General features: G+C 50.9%; 6 protein-coding genes across 6 annotated transcripts; 3 read left to right on the forward strand and 3 right to left on the reverse strand.

The window, feature by feature from the left end:
- The first annotated feature begins 1,212 nt into the window (after positions 1 to 1,212).
- Positions 1,213 to 3,282, forward strand: BDW70DRAFT_168334 (uncharacterized protein). Its single transcript, XM_073742435.1, has 3 exons — positions 1,213 to 2,112; positions 2,158 to 2,614; positions 2,664 to 3,282. The coding sequence occupies exons 1-3, from the start codon at positions 1,334 to 1,336 to the stop codon at positions 3,180 to 3,182; spliced, it is 1,755 nt and encodes a 584-aa protein (XP_073595827.1). The 5' UTR covers positions 1,213 to 1,333; the 3' UTR covers positions 3,183 to 3,282.
- Positions 3,283 to 3,632: 350 nt separating this feature from the next.
- On the forward strand, positions 3,633 to 6,780 carry BDW70DRAFT_168336 (Alpha/beta-glucosidase agdC; the record flags this gene model as incomplete). The annotated part of the gene is made up of 6 exons (XM_073742436.1): positions 3,633 to 4,028; positions 4,073 to 4,695; positions 4,748 to 5,063; positions 5,121 to 5,645; positions 5,696 to 5,804; positions 5,865 to 6,780. The coding sequence occupies exons 1-6, from the start codon at positions 3,812 to 3,814 to the stop codon at positions 6,778 to 6,780; spliced, it is 2,706 nt and encodes a 901-aa protein (XP_073595828.1). The 5' UTR covers positions 3,633 to 3,811.
- Positions 6,781 to 6,808: 28 nt separating this feature from the next.
- Positions 6,809 to 8,512, reverse strand: BDW70DRAFT_150445 (general substrate transporter; the record flags this gene model as incomplete). Its single annotated transcript, XM_073739159.1, has 1 exon — positions 6,809 to 8,512. One exon carries the CDS (start codon positions 8,510 to 8,512, stop codon positions 6,809 to 6,811), a length of 1,704 nt encoding a protein of 567 aa, XP_073595829.1.
- Positions 8,513 to 8,948: 436 nt separating this feature from the next.
- On the reverse strand, positions 8,949 to 10,935 carry BDW70DRAFT_168341 (Zn(II)2Cys6 transcription factor; the record flags this gene model as incomplete). The annotated part of the gene is made up of 3 exons (XM_073742437.1): positions 8,949 to 9,137; positions 9,195 to 9,678; positions 9,821 to 10,935. The coding sequence occupies 3 exons, from the start codon at positions 10,933 to 10,935 to the stop codon at positions 8,949 to 8,951; spliced, it is 1,788 nt and encodes a 595-aa protein (XP_073595830.1).
- Positions 10,936 to 12,468: 1,533 nt separating this feature from the next.
- BDW70DRAFT_54247 (putative TFIIIC transcription initiation factor complex subunits Tfc3) lies at positions 12,469 to 18,736 on the reverse strand. The gene is made up of 4 exons (XM_073744240.1): positions 18,578 to 18,736; positions 17,395 to 18,470; positions 16,904 to 17,348; positions 12,469 to 16,845 (listed from the first exon to the last, which is right to left on the reverse strand). Exons 1-4 carry the CDS (start codon positions 18,642 to 18,644, stop codon positions 12,554 to 12,556), a joined length of 5,880 nt encoding a protein of 1,959 aa, XP_073595831.1. The 5' UTR covers positions 18,645 to 18,736; the 3' UTR covers positions 12,469 to 12,553.
- A 1,741-nt stretch (positions 18,737 to 20,477) lies between these two features.
- On the forward strand, positions 20,478 to 22,134 carry BDW70DRAFT_54256 (uncharacterized protein). The gene is made up of 6 exons (XM_073744241.1): positions 20,478 to 20,913; positions 20,981 to 21,099; positions 21,149 to 21,210; positions 21,258 to 21,283; positions 21,339 to 21,688; positions 21,746 to 22,134. The coding sequence occupies exons 1-6, from the start codon at positions 20,706 to 20,708 to the stop codon at positions 21,998 to 22,000; spliced, it is 1,020 nt and encodes a 339-aa protein (XP_073595832.1). The 5' UTR covers positions 20,478 to 20,705; the 3' UTR covers positions 22,001 to 22,134.
- The last annotated feature ends 1,018 nt before the right edge of the window (positions 22,135 to 23,152 follow it).

The raw sequence follows: 23,152 nt of genomic DNA on the forward strand, positions 1-23,152 counted from the left end.
TCTGAATAGCTATGCTCGCTGGACTCAGCCAACCCAACCTTATTGAACAAGGGGACTGATGGCGAAATCGAAACTCTCATACACGACTACCCCGGTCATCTCCCAGGGGCTCGAGTTCACCGGTGTCTTGGAGACCGCATTGCTTCAGAAATGAACCAGTCACATCGAGAAGGAGACGTACCTGATTTAAAGTTAGAAGCCAGAGGTCGTTGAAACGCCAGCGGCGTTGACATGGACCGGGGACGCGGAGGTGTTGGATCTGAAGCCGGGGAAGGTGTTGGATGCAACCATAAAGAGGAGAAATGGCCCTAGACGAATGCCCGACTCACGGACTTAAGAACATCTGGCTTGGGTACCGAAACAAGAGCGGAATGTACCATTTCCGGTTGCCGAAGCGATCAGATTGGTGGAGCAGCACTAGACGATATTTTCTGTGCCTTGGTCTGGATTCAAGTGGGAAAACGGACAACGGACACCGGGCTCAGTGAAGATGAGACAGACAGCCAAGTGAAAAAGAAGCATACCCGTAAGCCCCTTTAGGATCGTCTCCTAGTCGTCATGCCTCTAATGTGCCCAGAATCGCCGTCTCTCGGCTCCTCTCGGCTTGCCAATGCTTACTGGGAAGTATAAGTGCTAGAATAGACCTCCCCTCGACTTAAAGGGAACACCTCGTCACACATATTCAAGACATCTGCCAACGCAGGCTAATCTCCTTGCTTCTGGAATTCTTCTAGCGCATGACAGAGCCACCAGCTGAATGCTATTTCCAGCATATCCAGCCTTATTGTGATGTTCATGGGATCCATGACTCTAGGCAACCGGCTGAAAATCACTAATCCTATCTTCCAGGCAGGCATAACCCTGGATGCGTTGATCCTCTTATTGGCCCTGTTCTAGCCGGGTGATCAGCCTGCAGGAGAGTTGACGATGACCAGGCTTCGAATCCATCTCGGGAGCAATGCACCTTTAAGGACCATTAGCCGGCGTACGGTTACACACTCGCAAGATGACGACCTCCAGCATCCTTCCAGGGCACAACTGACGGAGAATTATCTCCATTCCATTTGTCCCGTCCCCATACCCCGCTTTCTTGGCTGGCAAGTCCCGATGGACATTGCTGCCGAAGCCCAGAGATCAGCCGTGCGCGATATACAACCCTCCCTGTGGCGCTGGAGATACGAGCGAGAGACCAGACCACCCTGGTCGTCAGTCTGGCAACGACCTGACTATTAGTGCAGGTCTGATCCCTCTTTTTGAACGTCATGGTTGATCACAGATAGCGTTGTGTCTTCATCCAGCTTCAGGTCTCGTTGTTTCGCAAACCGAAATTATCATGCCTCTTACTCTCCCCTGCGATGCCTGCTCGTTTAGACGAGTCAAGTGCGATGGAAAGAACCCGTGTAGCACCTGTCTGCGGCGGGAGCAGTCGTGCACCTATCTCAAGGTCCGAAAGCGACGCGGTCCGAAAGGCCCGAGACGATCAACCAACGCCAGAGTTCAGGCCATGCAAAAGAATCTCGGCATCGAGAAAAGCTGCTCCATGCGAGAATGCTCCCTACCGGCTTCGGACGGTACGCCCGCCTCGCCTACCTCTCCCACCTCCGGTGACGATTCCCTGCCTGTCCGACGGCGGATCTCTCTGTCCACTTACTACACCTACATCGACATCTTCCGGAGCCAGCTCTACACTGTGTGGCCAATCGTCTCAACCAATACATTGAAGGCGAGACTGAACGATATCAAGAATACACAATCCCACGCCCTGGCAGCCGCGCTTTGCGCGGCAACGCTCGCCCAGCTGCGTCTGCCTGGTCATAGTCAGGTGCAGGAGCCGTTTCTCGTCACCTCGGGCGACTTTGTCCGCGAGTGCATTCGCCTTCGAGCCGATTACGATCCTCAAAGCAGTGCCAGTTTGGATTCTCTTTTGACGTCGCTGTTCCTGCATATGTACTACGCCAACGTAGATCAAATCCCGCTTGCCACGTTCGCTCTACGTGACGCCATTACCCACGCCCATCTGCTCAGCCTGGGAAATGCAGAGCTATTCAAGGATTCACAGGACCAGCAACAATTGAGGCTCCGCATTTACTGGATCCTGCTAGTCACAGAACGGTAAGAACTTTGTCTTCATTCGTGCGACCGAGCTAAGTCTTGCAGTACTTTCTGCATGCAGCATGACCTTCCAATCACGCTACAAACAATAGGCGATTTACCCATTCCGGTTGATGACGGTGACACTGATCCAGCATTTCTCACTGGGTTTTGCAACTTGGTCCGGCTCTTTACGCGAATCGACGGGCCACTGCTCCAAGCACCACACTTGTCCATGTGTCCGACATACTCCAGGGACAAGATCACGGATATCCAAGCATCTCTCCAGACCGGGGCCACCAGGGACCCTATCATTGATGAAGTACAACGCGTGGACATCTGGATCACCTTGGCCTGGTTGAGCTCTCTGCTTTGGCAATATTCGGCGTCCCATTTTATGCTCACGTCCGATTCGTCGAACGTTTTCTTCTCCCCGAGTTATCCATTCATTGTTGCGAGAAACTTTCTCTCACTGGTATGCGGTGCGTCGCTCGACTCGGTTCGTCCACATGGTTATGGCATGGTACGTTTCACAACTTGGTATCTCGCAAGCAGCACTGACGGGAACGTAGGAAATCAAACTATCTCAACTGGCAAACTCGTTAATAGATGTCCTGGTATACGTCCCATCCTTATCTAAGGTATATGACGGCTCCGACTGGGGACCTCGCCACGCAATCGTGGAATTGGAACGCTTACTGGACATTGTTGCTGGAGGACGGTCTGAAAGATTGGATAAATTGCACAGTCGCATGGCGCAGATTGACTTTACCCCAGCTCCAAGGAAAGCTTTGTCGGAAAGCGACGACCAAGAGTCTGAAGGGTCACCTTCGGATGACATATCTGAAGCGAATGACTTAGCTCCACATCTGAAGACCGTGGACCATTGGTCTGAAGACAAGAGGGGATTCTTACTGCAGTTGGGCAAAAGAGATGGGGATCTATCTGCCGTCTTCCCCGAGTTTGGCGTTGAAGTTGTATCAATCTTTCCGGCCGACGGAGATGAGTCTGGTAGATACGAGAGGATTTCATACGACTTCCCCGCTGATATTCTCGCTCTGGGAGCTCATATGCCTCATATACCGCAATAACTCGCGCTGTGTCGTTCGTTGCATTCGAAACATGACTAGATGACAACACAGAGGACCGGCATCGGCGTATCTCTGGGAGGTCTCATTGTTTGGATTGTCCGCTATACTGTCCACTTGTTTGTTTGTACAGTTATTCTCCTGAAAGTAGCTTTTTGTGTAATGTACTTCTCAAATCAACGTGGCGTGGCGCCTGTAGAGTGTGTAAGCGGGACGGCTTCCCTTCGCTGTAATTCTCGCTGCAACACATTCTCCTTTCAACAAATACCATCCGACAAGCACAACCAATCGATCACGGACTTGGCTTCTCCGACTACCGTGATACGCGCCGGATCACCGGAGATATATCCCAGTTACTACGTCAACATAGCTCACTTCCGAAAGGTACCGACGACTTGAGAACGAAAGAAAGGTGCTTGACAACAATTCCGCTCACCTAAACCTCGTGTGCCCAATCGTACCCGGATCTCCGAACCTTAGATGTCCGTGACAGCAATGGCTATGTGCAAACAACGGAAAATTGGGCGAGATGTGAGACACTTTGGCTCTGGGGGGAGGAGAGGTATAAATAAGAGCCAGTGCGCGCTCAATATGGGGGCACGCGTGCGGTCTGACTAGGCGCTGAGGCAGCAATGGCCGGAACTCTCCTCTCATGGACTTTCCTGGCTCTGGCTCTGATGGCTAGAGCTCTCGGTCAATTGCCTTTGACCGACTGTCCTGGATACAGGGTGATAAACGTCGAAGAACGACCTCGCGGACTGACAGCGGATCTGACACTCGCTGGCACGCCGTGCAATGTGTATGGAGTTGACATCGAGAACCTGAGGCTCGAAGCGGACTATGATACGAGTAAGTCGACTATCTGTTTGAGCTCTGACGCTGACGGTGGATAGATCAAAGACTTCACGTCATAATCTACGATGCGGAAGAGAACGTCTACCAAGTGCCCGACTCTGTCTTCCCTAGGTCCGTTGTCGATGACCAAGCCCGTGCTGATGGAAACACCCCGGAGCTGAAGTTTTCGTACGAAGAAGATCCTTTCTCCTTCGCCGTCTCCCGAGCAAGCAATGACGAAACACTCTTCAATACTACTGGACACAATCTAATATTTCAATCCCAATATGTGAATCTCCGCACCTCTCTCCCGCAAAACCCTAATCTCTACGGACTTGGCGAGCACAGCGATCCCCTTCGCCTGAACACTATCAATTATACCCGCACGCTCTGGAACCGGGATGCTTATACCATTCCCGCGGGGACGAATCTTTATGGGGCGCACCCGATTTATATAGACCACCGGGGCGAGGCAGGGACGCACGGAGTATTCCTTTTGAATTCGAACGGGATGGACATCAAGATTGACATGGACTCTGACGGTATCCAGTTCCTGGAATATAATATCCTGGGGGGCGTTCTAGACTTTTATTTCTTTGCCGGGCCAAGTCCGAAAGACGTGAGCGTGCAGTATGCGGAGGTTGCAGGCTTACCAGCCATGGTGCCATACTGGGGGCTTGGAGTATGTCTATCGGCAAGCAAAATATACATGGTGTCAATCACTGACTTTTAAGTTTCATCAATGCCGTTACGGTTACAGAGATATCTTCGAAGTCGCTGCGGTAGTGCATAACTACAGCGAAGCGAGAATTCCCCTCGAAACAATGTGGACCGATATCGACTACATGGATCACCGCAAAGTTTTTACACTCGATCAAGAGCGATTCCCATTGGATACTGTTCGAGCTTTGGTGCAATATCTTCACCAGCGAGACCAACATTATATTGTTATGGTTGATCCCGCGGTAGCTCACTCTGAGAACGGCGCTTTCACACGAGGGCTAGAGAGGGATGTGTTCATGCGGAAGCAAGATGGATCGCTATATAAAGGTATTTGCTCAGCATAAGTTTAGCGGTTAGCTACGTATCTAACCTAATGGTATAAAGGCGCTGTCTGGCCCGGTGCGACCGTCTTTCCCGACTGGTTCCATCCAAACACTTCAGACTATTGGATCAACGAATTCGCGTTGTTCTTCGACGCAGAATCAGGAGTTGACATCGATGCCCTGTGGATCGACATGAACGAGGCCGCTAACTTTTGCGACTGGCCCTGTACAGACCCCGCCGCCTATGCGGAGGAGAATAATCTCCCTCCGGAGCCGCCAGCTGTCAGGCCAAACCCGAGCAGCCTTCCAGGGTTTCCGGCTGAGTTTCAGCCTGGAAGCAGCAATAACGATAACAATAGCAGAAAACGCGAAACGCAAGTTGTTATTACAGCCAGGCAAGGATCTGTCGAAGTCGAAAACGGCAATGGCAATGGCAGGAGGCTGGGTCTGCAGGGCCGCGAACTGATCGATCCGCCCTACAAGATCGCTAACTCAGCTGGGTCGCTGAGCAATAAGACTATGAATACAGACCTTTTCCATGCCAATGGGCTTGCTGAGTACGATACTCACAATCTATACGGGACAAGTATGCCTTTTTGTCCTCTCATTTCCGAAGTATATGCTAATCAGGCGCAGTGATGAGCTCGCTTTCCCGAGACGCCATGCTCCACAGACGCCCAGAGAAACGACCCCTAGTGATAACGCGCAGCACCTTTGCCGGTGCAGGCTCCTACGTCGGTCACTGGTAATAGGCATTCCAATCCAATTTTTCTCAAATCTAAACCAGACTATTGACTGTGCGCAGGCTCGGTGACAACGCTAGCACCTGGACCAAATACCGCATCTCCATCGCCCAAATGCTCGCCTTCGCATCCATCTTCCAGATCCCCATGGTCGGTTCTGACGCATGTGGTTTTACAGGCAATACAACTGAGGAGCTGTGCTCGCGCTGGGCAACCCTGGCCGCTTTTAACCCCTTCTTTCGCAATCACAATGAGTACGGGATGATTTCACAAGAGTTTTACAGGTGGAACTCTGTTGCCGAGGCAGCAAGGAAGGCAATAAGCATTCGATACAGTCTGCTTGATTACCTTTATACGGAATTCCATAAACAGACGGTCACGGGGGAACCGTTTTTGCTCCCACTTTTCTTTGTCTATCCGAATGACCCGAATGTGGTGGGTATTGACTCACAGTTCTTCTATGGGGATGCGATTCTTGTCAGTCCTGTTATAGAGGAAGGAAGGACGGAGGTCCATACTTATTTCCCGGATGATTTGTTCTATGATTGGTACACGGGTCTTCCTCTTCGTGGAAATGGCGAGGTGATGACATTGACGGACATTGGGTACACTGACATCCCGCTGCATGTACGTTGTGGGAAAATTGTGCCTGTGCGGACGGGGTCTGCGGGAATGAATACGACGGCTGAGGTGAGGAAGAGCGGGTTTCGGTTGGTCATTGCCCCGGGATTCGATGGTAGGGCTGAAGGCAGCCTGTACATTGATGATGGGGAATCGTTGGAGCAGACTGCCATAGTGGATGTGGTCTTTACCTATGAGGACGGTAGGGTGAGCGTTGATGGGGTTTTTACGCTGCAGACTGATCTACGTGTTGAAGCTGTGACTGTGCTCGGGGACAATGTGGTCGAGAGGACTATCGATCTGCCTCTTTCCGGACCGGGAGGTGTTGAGCTGGAGCTCCAGCTTGACCTGGCATAACACTTCATTCCCTATCCATGTCATGCACCTAGCCATTTGTATGGAAACAAACCTCCTCCTTACTGAACCTTCTCGCATTCACTCTCCTTTCGAACAGAATATCCATCTCCGCAAACGTCCTCCCCTTACTTTCAGGCAGTCTGAAATAAGCCCAACACAGCAATACCAGCGTAATCCCACCCCAGAAGAACCCGGCGCGTCCTCTCCAGTTCCAGGCCGTAGGATTCAACATCCTCGGAACAATGATCCCATTCACAACCATGAACATGTTATATACATTTCTTGCCAGTACGATTGTCTTTCCTCGGAGCTGCGTCGAGGGGATTTCGGAGACAATACTATAACATACCGGCCCGATAGTGCAGTCGTACGTGAATGTAAACAGTAGTAATAAAGAGCCAATAGCCCAGCTCGCTGCCTTCATATCAGACAAAGAGGTAAAGCCCGCAGAGAAAAGTATGATGACCAGAAGGAGGAGACCGAAGACGTAGAGGGTGCGCCGTCCAAACCGAGTCATTAACAACCACGAGACGAGTGTTCCGACGATCCCAAACGCGTACTGGCCTAGCGACATATTGAAGGACTGCGATACGGATAGACCGGCCTGCTGGTAAAAGTAAGTCGAATATCCCATGAACGAGGAGCCACAGAGAGCCTGGATCGCCCATGTCAGACAGGTGATTTCCGTGCGGCGGCGGTTAGTAGAGCGGAAGCAGGAAAGGTAGGACCCATGATGTTGGGAAACATATTCGTTTTCCATCTGGATGGTGTATAGCATCAGGGCGAGGGTGGTTTCTGTTTGGTCTCGTTCCAAGGTCTTGCCCGGTGTAGAGGATGAAGAAAGTGTGGAGGCAGAAAGCCTTTCGAGAACGCTTCTAGCCTCACTCAACTTTCCCTTCCTCACAAGCCACCACGGACTCTCCGGTCCAATCCACACAATGACCAGAATAAACGGCAGCCATACCCATTGCAGCATGAACGGGATGCGATAACTCCATTCATCACCTTGTCCCCCTCTCTGGACTGGACCTATATGCAGACAAGCCCGCAACACCCCCGTCGCCACAAACTGCCCAAGCACCCAACACAGATTGACGTACGTTGTCAGGTACCCCCTCAAAAGGACGGGACATACATCTGCCGCATACGCGGTTGTCACGGTTTGAAATACACCCCAGGGAATGCCGCAAAGAATTTCGCCGACCAGCAATGTTGGGAGATCGGGTGCGAAGACCAGGATGAAAATAAATCCTCCAAGGGAGAGGGCCGATGCGAACATGAGCCGTCTATATCCCGTCTTTTCGATGACGAGGCCTGTGATGAAAAGACCGATTATTTCGCCAATATACGCACCGTTTGTGAGGGCACTTTGCCAGGCGGCGGAGAGTTCATGGGTTCCCACCTCTTCTCCCGGCCCTGGACTTAAGGATGCGTTGGAGGTGGAGGTATAGATGGGGGACCCGTACTTGCGCACGAACTCGGGGAAGGCAAAAAAGGACTGCAGAAGGGTCGTGTCATACCCTTCCATTATTATTGCTAATGAGAAGAGCATCGACCACATCACGGCCTTTCGGTACGTGCGCAGACCCTCTGTGAAGCTCAGGCTATGCTCTTGGGCTGCTGCGATGCGGGCTTGCTCGAGGTCGATAGCAATTGCCCTCGATGGCCTGGACCCTGATTCTGCATTGCTGGCCAGCTCTGGGTCTCGATTCCGATTCCAGTCTGTATCCATGTCTACGCCCATATCGTTGTCGCTTCGCTATTGCTGTTTACCCTGGGAGCGCTTGCAGAAGCTTCGTAGCTGCACTGATGGAGATGGTCTAGTCTGGTACGGTCTGTGTGGCTCTTCCGTTGCATTCGATGCCGGCATTCGAGCTGGTCCGTCTGCTGTGTCGCTATAGTACAGCCACAATTTTAAGGAAGCCGGCTCTTGATAAGGAGACGGACACATGACGGAGCTAATGGGCCAAGAGAAAACATGACGAGATGTCCGTGAGCATTTCTTTTTCTTTTTCTTTCCATTTCGCTGGAATTCTCGCTGATCGTTCTTACTACTCTCTGTGGAATAGGCATCCAAGACTGCGGGGTATGTGGTTAGAGCTTACATTGAGTTACGCTTTCAACTCTACCACCGTTTTTGAATCTGCTATTGCTCCCAAGATTGGACATTAATCTCCGAGAAACGACGCCAGCAAGTAAGCACTACGCCCTCTAAGCCTTGCCAAACAGTCCAGAAGCCCTCGCAGAATTTGATCGAGATCGATCTCGACCTCGACGTCTCTAACTCCATTTCCTCTTGTCTGCATGACCGGCCGGATGTCGCACAGGCACTCGCAGATGTCGTACAGCTTCTCGTCCTACATCCGTCAGCCTCATGGCCATGTCTCCTGATGGGGCTATCCCAGTTGACAAACCATGATTGCACTCCAGTTATCTTGCAAAATTTCTTCCATACTCTGTAAGATGCCTAGTGTAGCCTTGCCTATAAGCAATGGCTCCTTCAGCCGCCATCGGTCCCCTTCTTTCCCAAGCGCCGCCACAAACTCTCTCGGAGATGAAGACTGCTGGTGACCAGGGATTCCCAGTTTCCACATCTTTGCGCGCAGCCACTCTCTCGTGATGGCGAGGTCGAGTTGCTGAAAGGGTATCCCTGCCTCTCTTTCGGGAACCGTGTCGTCATACTCATGACCATGTGGCCCTGCTGCTGTTCTTGATGCGTCGGTAGTAGTGGTGGCAACTGCAGTTCCGCGACTCAGACTTAGAGAGATAGGTGTAACAAATCCCGCCGCTGTCCAACAGCCGGACAAATCAACGTCCAGCCCCCGGAATAGAGTCACCAGACGCACAAATCCGGGGATTGTGGTCACATTTTCCTCTTCGTCGAGAGGACTCGGTACCCTTGGAAGATTTATCCACGGCCGAAGCGTGACTGGTTTGTCATGGATGACGCAGAAGGTTCTATGAGCCTACCGTTAGCTCAACTGACGCTCTACGTTCATCGAAGAAGCAAAGGGGAGAGACGAAATAGGGAGAGAGGTACCGCTCCGCGACAAACACGCCCCAGAACAATACTCTACGCGTCTCCGCTTCGCGCATGTCCAGCTTTCGATGCTCCTCTTCTTGATGCATGCGGACAGACAGGAGCAACGCGATGCATTCCCTAAGGTACCACCACGCGTGCCTCACCCGTTTGAGACTCCAGTACGTCATGAACAGATAAAAGGAAGTGAGGATCTTGTCTCGGGCCTTGCTTCTGTCTGAACCACCGGTGGCCTGCCCTTGTCGGCTTGTAAGGTTGACTTGCGGGTGATCGCTCAGCCTTTGGGCCTCAAGGGCTGCCTGAAGGTATTTCAGACATGCATGCTCATGTCCCTGAATTTGATCCATGGTAGCAGGAAAAGAGCTTAAACCTCGTCCGGATGAGAAAGTCAATTGCGCATACGTCACAGCACATAACGAACACAGTAATGCGTATTGAGTCGGATCAAACCCATAATACTTTTCATAATTGGAGTTCTGGCCACAACCTCCAGTTCTTAATGTATCCTGGATTTCGCGAAGATCAGCAACAGGAAAAAGCGGGTGCAGTTTTTCGACGTATACGGATAACATTCCTTCCAGACTCGTCTCCAATCCAGCCGTCCTACTTAAGGAATCCAAAGGGACGTCCGGACCGAAAGCCCTGCCCAGGCCTGAGTTTTGCGGAGTCCGAAGCTGCTGGCCTGAAGGGACATCTTCAAAGTCAAAGTCCAGGTCTAGGTTCAATTCTTCGTCCGGCTCTGACGCTGTTCCTGCTCCCGAGTCAACACCAGACTGTATCCCCGAGCTCGAATGAATGTGTATAGGCCCCTCCACACCCAAATCTATTCCCACATTTCTATTCATCGAGGACGGTAGCGGCAGCGTCTCACTCGACCCGCATACCGAAGCAGTCAAAGGCCCCATCAAACTAGGAGCCGACACCGATTCCGAACCCGAGCCTGATGCTGTAAGTGACGTGCTATAGATCCGTGGATAACTATGCACGAATTTAGGCCCCTTCTTGCGCAGAATATCGGTATAAGTACATGGCTGGCGGAGGCGGCGGCAGCGGGCGCACGGGGTGCGCCGGTCGCATTTCACTTTGCGTTTGCGGCAGATGTCGCAGGACTGCATTTCCTAATGTCTTTCAATGGCTCGTAGAGAATTCAATCAGACAAAGTCGCGTAGATGGATAATGATTCTGGATCTAGAGCAGGTATATCAAAGGAGGGCGGCGATGGGAGTGGTTAGTCTGGGGTACCCTGTTACAGTATTATCTGTCAGATACGTATTTAGGTAGTCAGCCTACGAGCAGAGTGAGAGGAAAAACTGCGCGCGGCTCCATCCGAGTGAGAAGCCCGCTCGCTTGAATTCTCGTTGGGCCCGAGACATTGTGATCCCTTCCCGATTATAGGAGCAAGCATCGCGGCCTTCACCACTGCCCAGGCCAGGCCAGCCCTAACCCTGACTGACCCCTGGTACATAAATCACTGTCTGCATAGGTAGGAGTGTCACTCACCCATGCCTTTGATGACGGAATCATTGTCCCTGCCTCGTCATTAGCTTTAATCCATAAAGTATAGGTCTAACCATGAATGGCGCGTCCTGAGTACCGTATATGTCAAACTGCTTCTGGCTTTGAATATTATGATGTTGCACGCCAACTGAAAAGCTCAGGACCGCATAAGTCTCGAGCTGTGCGTATCATTCAACAATATGCGGTCCCAGGATACCTGCTGAAGAAATGGCACACTTTCCTCACGATCCTAGTAGCCGCATCAGCGCCTTATATTGAATACTCATATTCGACGGTGAAAACCCAAGACCTGATGTTCCTCGGGTTCGTTCTGCAAAACATATGCTGGGCAGGGCAAGATACTATCATTGCTAATGAACGAAGACATTGAGCGCAAGTTCGAATCTTCTGGTTTTGAGCACCGTGTAAGATTCGCAGTAAAGCCATCATCACGATCTGCCCATCGAGGTGCAGTTGAGCAAGGTCAGGTTTTCACTAGTGAGCTTACAGAATCAGTTGAACCGATTATACGGACCGTAGGCGCAGATCTGATTTTCCGTGAAGTTAATGAGACAAGCTTGTTCTGATGAGCATGAATTTGGTCTGAAGCCCTTTGCTATACTGTTGTGCTTATCCGACATAGCTACCCTAGGCCAATAGAGGGACCTTTGATTATCAAATTCGCTTCATTCCCCATGCTTAAGGCTCAATCCAGGCCTGCTTCTCTACTTTCACAGCGCCAACGAATTTTCGAGACTTTCTACCATCAGCCCCCCCCCAACCCCCCCGGTCCCCAGGAAGAACACGGAAATCTACAGGCGCAGTCAGCGCAAGCATACGCCTTGAGCAACTTTCTAGAGCCCAGGCGCGCAGGAGCGACAGAAGAAGACAGGTTTATGGATAAAAAAGGAGCAGCCCAAAGTCAAATATGCTCGCCACCCGTCAAGTTTTCTGCTAGCAGCGATAACTGTAATTGAAATACTTTTTGAAGAAAGAGAAATTGTCGTTATTCATGGCTTAACTACGGCGTTGTTGATCTTTGCTCTCAGAATGCTATATGGTACTTGGATGGTGGCAGGCCTGCTGCAATATATATTAGGCAAGAGAGGGTACCCAGAGCTCAAGAACATTTCCGTTGAATTGAATGTCATTTTTTTTTTAAAGTAGTATTACCTCTACAACCACTCCGACAGCGTTTCTATTGGTACATATGATGATAATACAGCGAATTCAACATTAACTCAAGACCATCCACCACCACTCCCTAACAAACCAACATGCTTCGTCAGTGTCCTCATCAGCATCAGCACCGGGACCAGCATAGCCACCGCTCTTCCGCACAACTCCTACATCAGTCAGCCATTTGAGCACCATGAGCACCTCCCAATCACCCATTGTCGGCCTAATCGCGCTGGCCAACTGTTTCGCGGATATACCCGGTCTCACGGCAACAGTGCCAACAATGGCGCCGACGGCAAGATCCCAAAGGACCTGGATAAATCCTCCATGAATATCAAGCCACAGAGGGTATTTCTCGGGGACAGAAACTGTTCCCGCTCCTGTTCCCGTATGGTCGGTAGAGATAATAATAGGAACACGCGGCGGACAGGGCCGTGGGATACTGGATGCCTTCTCAGAGACCGGGTTACCCGTGGCATATTTCCCAGCAACCGGGTAGACATCGACCGGGAAGCGGAGTTTATCTTTGTTCATCATGCGCGTGAGGTATCCACCTTCTGTAAGACCAAATTTGTCCCGAGGGGGATCGCGCGGGGCCAATTTGATTCGGCCCTCGGAGAAGAGGTTGATCAGGGCTAGGATGTCGCCGTCTTCGGCGTTAAAGGCGACACTAAAGACTCCTTGTTGGGTCAGTGCCGGGTCGAGAGTTTCGGTCTTGAATTTAGACGCGCGTCGGACGTCCGTTGCTTCAATGGGTCGCTTTTTGCTGAGTGTTTGGATAAAGTAGTCTGTGATGTCGTAGTTACGGCCGGGGACAACGCGGCCCTTGTTCGCCTGTGAGATAACCCGCTCTGTTATGAGGGATTGAAGTGCGTTGTTTAGCAGGCCATTGTCGATGCGTGATAGGGTATTCCGGGCGTCTGTAGCGCGGTAAACTTCGGCCGGCGTGAAGACGTTTGCTCGAACGCATGTCTTTACTGCCTCGAAGCGAGAAAGCTCTAGGCGCCGTTGCGAACGGTAACTGCCTGCCTCGTGCGGCAGCGGAGCGGCAAACGCTATGTTCGATATCAGCTGTTTCTTGCGGTTAAGGGTGACCGCCGTTGTCGTTTGGTACAGTTCATCCAATGAACCCAGTGGTTCCTCGCGGAGCTCGAATATATTGTCGAATTGCTCCCGTGTGGCGGGAAGATCCGGTGTCCGGTCTGACTTCGGGACATCTAGATTTGCGTTGGCCCACTCAATAACTGCGTTCCAGTCGTACCCTTCAAGATTGTTGTAGTCAATTTGCGGGACTTCATTGTTCGCGTACGCGTCAACGAATCGTTCTTGAAAGTCATACTGCATCTTCGCGATTTGCAGGCGATTTTTGGCCAAGAAAATCTTGCCCTTATCCTGTATCACCTTCGAATCTTGCTCCGGAAAGCAGCACGATACTAAGGGCCAGTCGACAATGTTGCCGTTGGAGCCTCCAGCTAATGCACGTACGGCGACAATTGCCGTCATAAGTTTCTGGTAAGACGAACGTGAGAAAGGCAGCGGAAGTCGATTACGGCGGAGCTGTGTTCGACTAGCCGACGGGGATGTAGATTCGTTTCCACTAGCCAACATCTCGTTCAACTTTTCCAGGCGACGTGGTCGAGGAGGCGGGGGAGGAATATAATGGCGCATGCGCATTGTGTCGCGAGCTGGAGGTGGTGGGAAAACAGGATGCTCTTCCAAGGTGAACGCTGGTGAAGAACCTGTCTGACGCCGTGTGCCAACAGCCGGTTCTTCGTAGATGAAACCCATTTCCTCAGGATGAAAACGAATACCACCCTCGATTGGAGCACTTTCGAAAAAGTCTCTAATTCCATGATTGATGTAACGTACATCCTTGCTCCTCTCCTGCAGGAGCCTTTCATTTTGAAGCTCCCATCGAAGAATCGCGTTGGTGTCTCGAATGAAGTCCCTTGATCGCGAGTCAGTCTCCCCCGGGATACGTATATTACGTCTCCCTGCCTGCATGAGTTGATCGTCGAGTGAATGGGGCAGATGAGCCTCTTGCTTGCGCGTCGAACGGCTGTAGCTAGACCTTTGAATAGACCTTGAAATAAAGAGAGCTGCTAGGCCTGCATTGGTAGAGAATGTCCCGTTGCTTGGATTAAAAGTTTGATATGGGTTCATCAGCATCAACGTCGCGCGTGCCATTAATACCTGCTTCGCGCGGCTTTGAGGGGCCCTAGCTGAACTAAAAGTCGCCAGGCCTGCATCTGTCGAATAAGTCCCATTCAGCGGGTTAAAGGATTGAGCCGGACTCATCAACATCGCGTACGGTGCCAACAAAGACAAAGAGAAATTGATGCGTTTCAGCTGGCGATTATCAACAGTCTGAATACTGGAAGGACGATGCCTCCTTCCGCCGTGTTTACGGAGAGCCCCGAAGCTGGGGTCATCTGTAAGCAAAGGAGCCATCCCAGGTCCTGAAGGAGGTATATACCAATCAGGACGTGGCCGTGACAAAAGTCTGATGACACCTGACGGGCGTACTTCTTGCATGCTCTCCCTCATTTGCTCGATTTCTAGACGCCGATTCAGTCTTCGTTGGATAGTAGCCCCCTTTCTCTTCTCCAATGCCTGGACAAGCGCCGGTTTGTTATGCAGCTGCACAGTGAGGCCGGGTTCGACGGGGATTTCACCCCCCCTAACAAGCTTAGAGCCAGTCCCTTGTTTGGTGAGGTTCGGGTCAACGTCAACGCCAGGCGGGAAATAGTGTCGGGCACCTGATGCTAATATCTTCTCCTGCATCTCTTTTATGATCGGGTCATCTGGTGCTAATTCCGCCTTACAGATGATGGTCTTCGTGACCATGACGCCTTTGCTGTCTTTACCACAAAAGGTCTGTTGCCGAAGTTTCCCAGCGTCTACCAAGTGCTTAACCGCATTCCTGAGCGTGCGCATATCGGGTTTCTCTTTGTATTTGGTTTTCATCCAGGCTGTCACAAAAGGATACCAAAGCTCAGAACCCATTGGAAAAGCACCTCCTGCCTTCTCCACAAGGTCCATGACAATCCTTCTTCGCAAAAACGCAACCGAGCCTCCTTTATCTACAAGCTTTGATCGTGTAGCTCTCCTTGATGAAGTTTCAGGAGTTGGTGTTGCATTGGATGCGGAAGTCTCAGCCTGAAAAGCAGCAGGCGTTGCTGACTGCAGTCTTGAGGGTACAGGAGAAGATGCGGTGATGGGGGCTTTGGCTGCGGTGCCAGAAACCGTAGCCAGGGGGGTACCATCTTGCAACTGCGGCGATTCCAGCATTCTATTTTGACCTGTTGGGGTTTCAATGGCTGATTGAGAAACAGACAACGTATTATCGCTGCGTGCTGACTGTGAATATTGCACAGGTTTGGAGGATTTGGGTGATGATTTTATCGAGTTCGCAGCAAATTCACCATTTTTTCGTGAAGATAGCGGAGATTTTGATGCTTTGCTGGTTTGTCGAGTAGGCAGCTTTCGACGAGGGCCTTTTGGACCATCTCCATCGGTTGCTGGGCTGTCATGTGATGGCCTAGCAGATTGTCCGCCCCGTTTACGAACATGGATACCATCTTGATGTCCACTTTCAGGGGACGAGGTTCTCTTCCTCTTTCCTTGAATGCGAGACGGCGTCCGAGCTTCGTGCGCGTGTGCTTCGGATGCTTGCTCATCAGCCATAATGTCCTCGGCAACTGGCTCCTGAGAATCTAAATCGTTGCTAATGTGACCAGTGCGACGGAGCTTTTGAGCCTTTGGAGACAAGGGACCTGACTCCGAACCAGAGTCATGTTGATGGGATCTTTTTGTTCCATGCACGACATTTGTTTCCTCCACGCTCCTTGGCGAAGCGGCACCCCGAACAGTAGTTGCTGACAAGCGCGGATCAACGGTGAAAGGTTCAGGCGACTGAGATGCAGGCCGGGCAATACTCAAGCCTTCACTGTCCGTTCGAAACCATGGGAGGTCTAGCAACTTAGTCGACTTGAATACCGCAATTCGACTAGTGGGTGGACGTCCTCGTTCCTTGCCAGCTGGCTTCCGTCGGCCCCGTGGAGTAACATAAACTCCAGGACCTTGGCGGTCTATAAGCAGAACACTGTATTCGGTCCACGACTCATCAAGGCCCATAGCTTTGAGTTTCTCCAACTCGGACATTCCAGCAAAGTTTTGGGATTCACGTTTAATCTTTCGGAGACGCTTTGGTACTGGCGTACTGGCTAAGTCTGCGTCTATACTGGACGCCCGTTCTTTTTCAACTTCGAGCAGCGAAGGTGTATCTGGAGTAGCTAGTCTTCCAGCTGGTGACTGCACAGAATGTCCTTTGATTCCATACTGGATAGCTAGGCGAGACAAACCGAAGTCAGCATTATCTCCTGAGGGAGAATTTCGTAGACTTACCGTATGTGCCATCATCTAATTCTACAGCCTTGGGGTCGCTACTCGAGATGTTGTAATCCTTTGGTTTAACAACCCACATGCAGTCGGAGAGAGAACAATCGCCATTTTTCACCAAGTCGTTAGCTGGGACTTCCTGAGGGAGCCCGTAAGCATCAAGTTGTGTTTCGGCGTGTACAGGCGGAATGGAAACGGTGTTCGATCTGTTATTCCTTGGGATGAACTCAACGGCTTCCCATGAGGACTCTCCAGCTTCAACCAATTTACTGAAGTTCCTCGCAGAGTAGTGGATATAGTGCGTAATGGTGCGCTGTAGAGCCGTGTCACGCACGAGAGCGAGGTGGCGTAAGTGTGGAGGTTGGGACAGCTGCCAACACTCGGACAGACGGGCCAATGTGTTTTCCAACGGTCGGCGCCAGAGCACTCCGGAAAAGGTTTTTATGACATCCTGCGTTTATCAGATATTGAGCCAACGACGAAGTACATTGACTTACAGAGTTGGTAGACCCCATAGTTCCAGCTCGGTCTACAACTTCAAATAATTGGTTATGGATGACTCGGTCAGGGCTCCAGAGGGGAAGAACACGCCCAGAAGCCTCCACGCCTTGTTCCCCTTCCATCGCTCGGATATCTCCTACGGCGGGCGCTTCTCCGGTTGCCTCTTCTGCCTCTGCGTCATCCTCAAATTCGGCTTCGTCATTCTGTTTGATGTCTGAATACATATGAATGCTGAAATCGTGGAACAATTCAATGTCCTTCGCCGTGGGTTCTCGCACAAGCATTACACAAGGGTGGTACTTCTTCATGGTCTTAGCATACTGCGACATGGCTTTGACCCGTTTGACCACGCCTATGCGCTCGAACTTGCGCAGTGCACGAGAGAGGACCTTCCAATGCCAGTGATCGTTGAAGCCCAGCACTCTCTTCAGATCGTTGCGCGAGATGATTTTATGCTCTCGCAAAATTCCGAAAAGCGTGTCGGTAAACGAATTAAAATCAATCATCTTGACGGCATTTGGTCCATCAGAAGTGCCGGCGGCTGATTTTCCGGCATCTTGCGATATGAACTTGCGCAGTGTGCAGAGGCTGGTACGAGCACCTTTCAGCTGAATGGCTCTCTTTTCAATATACCCCTTTTGTTGCAGAACATCCGTCCGTTTCGGTACCGATCTTTTGTCCTGGCCGCTGAGTTTTATCAAATCCGGCTGGGAGATCCCACTAGACTTCCGAGAGGCAATAATAGAAAGAAGCGCGAATTCCATGGGAAGAACCTTGGTGTCATCGGGTTCATGGCCGGTGATGGCGAGCCATGTTCGCTCCAAGGAGACAAACACATTCAGCGGTTTCTCCTCCGTATTGCCGGACGCTTGTTGACGCCTTTCGGCCTGTTCAAGGCTCAGCCCATTTCCTTCCCGGTCCTTTCCTACGGAAACCTCAGGATTCTTGGTGAGCCACTGCCAGACTTTCTCCTGGAATCGCCTGTCAACAACTGGAGCGTGGCCAGAGCCATCTTTTGCGCATTTAGCATAGAATAAGTTGATGAATGATAAGATGTCTGCGGTCGATGCGCCTAAAGAGTGTCAACCGATTTGCAGACAAATAGATAGAAGTATCCCATTGGGCGGGGCGGGTGCAGGGGTGGATCTTTATCACGAAAAGCTTCAATGCACCACTGACCTTGAGTGCCGCAGAGCGCAATCTCTGCAAGCAAGAAATCAATCAAGTCTCGTAGGCTAGGAGCCATGGCACGTCCATATCCTCATGTGTTATGATGTCGGTTTGCTTTCCACGTAGGTGGGCATATTATGAACGAGATAAAACTTGCGACTAAAAAAAAAAAACGTTGGTACAAATGAAGAGAAAGCGCGATTCGAACCGCCGTCGTGGGAGAGAAAAAGTCGAACGTAGGTGGGGTGACGACTACCTACACGTGACTGGTCCATTGACGACTTTTATGCCTCAGGCAGATAATGCTTGCTTTGCGGGAAGAGTATACGCTTGGAAGAGAATACAAAAACTATAACAGTTATATAGACATCTCATGGGCATTATGATATTGCCTGGAAGGAGCAGCGGATAAATCAGGTTGAGAAATATCCGGACTGTCAACAGCACTCTCTGTCGGGATCGACGTGACTATAATGCTGCAAGGAACGAGAATGGTAGCGATAAGCACTTCCAAACCCATTTTTTAAATACTAGCCTATATTATCTTGGTAACATATATTGATCGTCTTCGCTCAAGTACGTGCTATCGCTTTTCTTAGTAAATCCTCTCGCGCAGCTCAGTTTGCAGTCTATGGACTGGTTCAGCAAGCTAGGGAAAGGACAGCCGCTCTTCTCATTGTCTTTTGAGGTTAACGGGACACTCCCAAAGTCAGGAGTGACAAAGAGGTTTTATCAAGACCTGCGGAAATCCATCTTCATTGGGTTATGGGTACTTCCATCTTCAATACGAACGACCTCGGCAGTGTTCTAGTATCTAGATTCTGCGGAGAGACGAGATGTCCCGCAGCCTGAGCAATTTACATTCGGGAACTCCACAGAAATAGCTGCAACGTTCCATAATCCGTCTTGGTTGATGACGGGTGTCATCTGGGGATTTTGCGAGAGCATTAGCTCCAGATCCCGGCTAGTTGCAATTCTCCTGACCCCTGATTCTATGAACGGTCGACTGTCCGATCCGTCTGCGAACGAGGGTTCGTTATACCGGCAATACTGCAATCGTTCTCAAGCTGTCATGGGTGTACAGGAAGGCCCCAATACCGATTGCGATGTGGACTAATTATCGTGAGAGGCAGCTCTGAACGTCAGACAGGAGAACCGAATGGGATATTCTAGAGTTGGAATGGAAGAGCCCTCTCGTTAAGATCGATAAGAGTTGAGAAATAATGAACTTGTTGTCTCGCATCAGAACCAGGATCGTGTCCTCTGTGGACTGTTGAAGATTGGGGTAGTTAGGAGACTCCCGATTCCAGCGAGGCGATCCCGCGATCTTAGTCAAGGGTCCAATTTATGCAGCGTAGATCGTCTGATCATGCGGTAGCTTGGCAGCCCTCTCGGTCTAGCCCGTCTGGCGCACTATTTTCTGTTATCCATGGATGCATAGAGATCCTGCGGCATTCGCTGACGGTATTGGACACGGTTTCGGGAACACCTGGACAGGATTGTGGGCGTAATCGTGGAATCGTGCCACTGGCCATTGGTCACAGGCCAGCGAATGACCTTGGCCCTTGGTTATCCGGCTGAAGAACTGGTCCGAAGCCGAGCACGGGATAGAATTCTGGGCTTGGTGTGAAAGAAATCCTCCAACTCGGCTTATATCATTCAGACCTCATTATCTGCTTGGCCAAACTGACCCAAGAATCATCAGCGTAAGCAATCTGCAGAATGAGATATCGTGACAGGATTTAGACAGCGACGATCATGTAGGCAGTGTTCAGTCGGTCGGAGTAAGAATGTTTTTGGCGGAAGCTCGGCACTGACATCACCGCTTGCTTTACGTCAGAAAGGCACAACCTCAGGCTCAGCCCTGGCCTTGAAAAACAAGCCCGTCAGCTCTCAAGTCTTTCTTTGACATTTCCGTCTGTTCCGGACATTTACGGGCCATGATTCTTTGTTTGGAAGAGTCCAATTATTCATTGAAATAATAAAAACCACCTTATCTCCGGTTTTGCTGCCGTCGAATTATCCTTATCGCTTTTGTCCTGTTCCAGCGCCCATCCACATGAACACCCGAATGCCTGAACTCTCTGAATAACCTCAAACCACCACATTACACTCCCGTTTACTACGCCACCCCTTCATGGATTCAGAAGCGAACCCCTCTACAGCAGAAGCACCTGCTGGCCCTGAGGGCAGCACGTCAGAACCCCCACCGCTCCCATATTCCCTGCGAGACCGGAAAAAGTCGATTGCATTCTTCTGGTTCCTATTTATCCTCGATTGCACCGCTCAGCCGCTCGGTTTATATTTTGGGCTTTGGTATGGCACGGACTTGTCGCATAATCTGGGTACGTTTATTGCGGAGTGGCCTGACTTCGAAAGATATTGCAGCCGGCTAATATGGTCGCTCATCAGTCTTTACCATCGTCACCATTTCATTGGGCGGTATTTCGGTATTCGAGTACTTTTATCGACTCTATAACCTCTTCCGCTCCGATTCTACAACCCGGCCGTTAAACGCTAGGAAGTCATGGGTAGGCGCAGAGCAAGATCAACATATAGGCCCGATGCTGACTTCAGTAGCTGGACTTTTTCCAGATCAATTTCACCATTGTGTGGTTGATCTTAGCTGTTGAGCTAATCACGTACGTCGAAGACCCACGGTAGACAGGATTTTGCTGACAATTCTCAGGGGAACTGTGCCAGAAGAGCCTTATGGTGAGGACCAGTCTCAATGAACATCCTTGACTATATGCTGATAGCTGCATTTTAGTGCGCCTCGTCGCCATGGTCCTTCCAACAGTGATGTTCTACTTCGGTGCCGTCTACCTTTCACTGGATATTCTTCGCGCGTGCGGATTCAGAGCTCCTTTCCGAATCTCCTCAACGCCCAAGGGGGCCGTTATGCCCACAGCCTTATACGTTCTCATCGAGGATGTGGTTGCGGTCGATGGAGCCGGAGGTCAGATATATCGATACGCCCTGCGGACGAGGTACCTTTCCAGCCCATATTTCCGCCGGATGCTCGTGCAGATGAATCTCTTCTGGGCAGGCGGTTCCATTATCTGGGCTGCTGCCATTACGGCGATGGTGTTTACAACACCCCAAGATGCCGCCTTCGTTGTATGTACTTTACCCCATTTTGACTCAATATGTCTGCTAACAGGACTTCCAATGCAGATCGGATGGTCAGTACCATTTGTCTGGGCGGCTCTTTGGACCGTTATTACTATACCCTGGGTTCAGAGCGATCTCCGGCGCGAGAAAGAAGCGTGGCGCACCAACGGGGCCCAAGGAGGTGAGCCCTATGCCGACGATATCAACGCCCCGAGTGCTAGGACTCGCCTTGAGTCCCTTCATTTCCCTCGCTTTTTCCCGCAAAGACTAGTCCGAGAGAAGCGGTCTGCACAGTCGATGTCGGAAACGCAATCGTGAAACGATCGTCATTCGAGCATACATGTGACAGCCCACACCACGTATTGGAACTAACCAGTTCCCCAGTGACGTTGTACGAATCATGATAACCGCGATAGATACCCCACATCTTTCATTCGATCTTGTATTATTGCAACGTGTCCATATTTCCTTCAAGATACCCCATCCCACCGAATCTCGTATCCGACGGGGGAGCAAGTACAGCTCAAGCCTGGAGCAAGCTGTATAGGGGCTCATCGCAGTCTTAAGTCTTATTTTTTTATACTTCTATTCAAAGCCAGATTCTGGGCCTAGTTGGCGGTGAGATTCTGACCTGAATCTGGAGCGGTAGGTGCTTTCGGATTTTTCCTTTTGGTCCCAGAACTTCCAGTTCACTCTTGGGTCGCAAAGTATAGAATTTAGCAGGAAGCAAATTGTAGTTCTTTTCGACATTTCTTTCTGCACCTCTGGCGCAATTATACTCATCCCTGCCATCTTAAACAGGATCCTTGGCTTCTCCGTCCTTGTCACACTGCTAGCCTCTTCATCGAGCCCCTGCACCACTTAATCTGTTGAAACTTTCTTCTCGACGCCCACAATCTTGCGCCTTGCAGCACTGGCGCAGAAGCTCAACCAGCTGCACACCCATCACGTAGCTAGGCTCAGCCACATCAACAACCTCAGACATCGTGCAGAACCTCTCGTTGACCTATCCAACCCCAAGTGCTGTAATGCACCCCATGCCCGGGTCTGATGCTTGTACTCGCATTTGTCACAGCCCTCCGTGCCTTGAGCAGGGACTTCCCAGATCTGCGCAGGATTGTATTGTCACTCGCGGTGAGGTGGTGGTTGTGTTTAACCATACAGGTGCAAGTTTGGTTCGAGACTCGTCTGGGGCAGTATTAAGCGCAGAATGAGCCCAGGCTAGAGTTTATCGTGCCGCGTCAGTGGCTAGACAGCGGTTAGAATGTTTGATGCGGTGGGCGATGAGCAGTTCTCGTGGTGGTGCAACTGGTCGTACTGTATGCGCCAGGTGAGACGACGGCATTGTGCCGCTGTATAACATGGTTAGTCATATAATATAATTATGCCATTACATATATCTGCCATATTAGGAAAAGTGCCTTGTCTCCCGCCAGCCTCAAACAGCCCTGAGACGCCAACATTCCTCTT

This window comes from Aspergillus foveolatus (genome assembly GCF_047715535.1).
Source record: "Aspergillus foveolatus strain CBS 279.81 unplaced genomic scaffold BDW70scaffold_25, whole genome shotgun sequence".
NCBI lineage: Eukaryota > Fungi > Ascomycota > Eurotiomycetes > Eurotiales > Aspergillaceae > Aspergillus > Aspergillus foveolatus.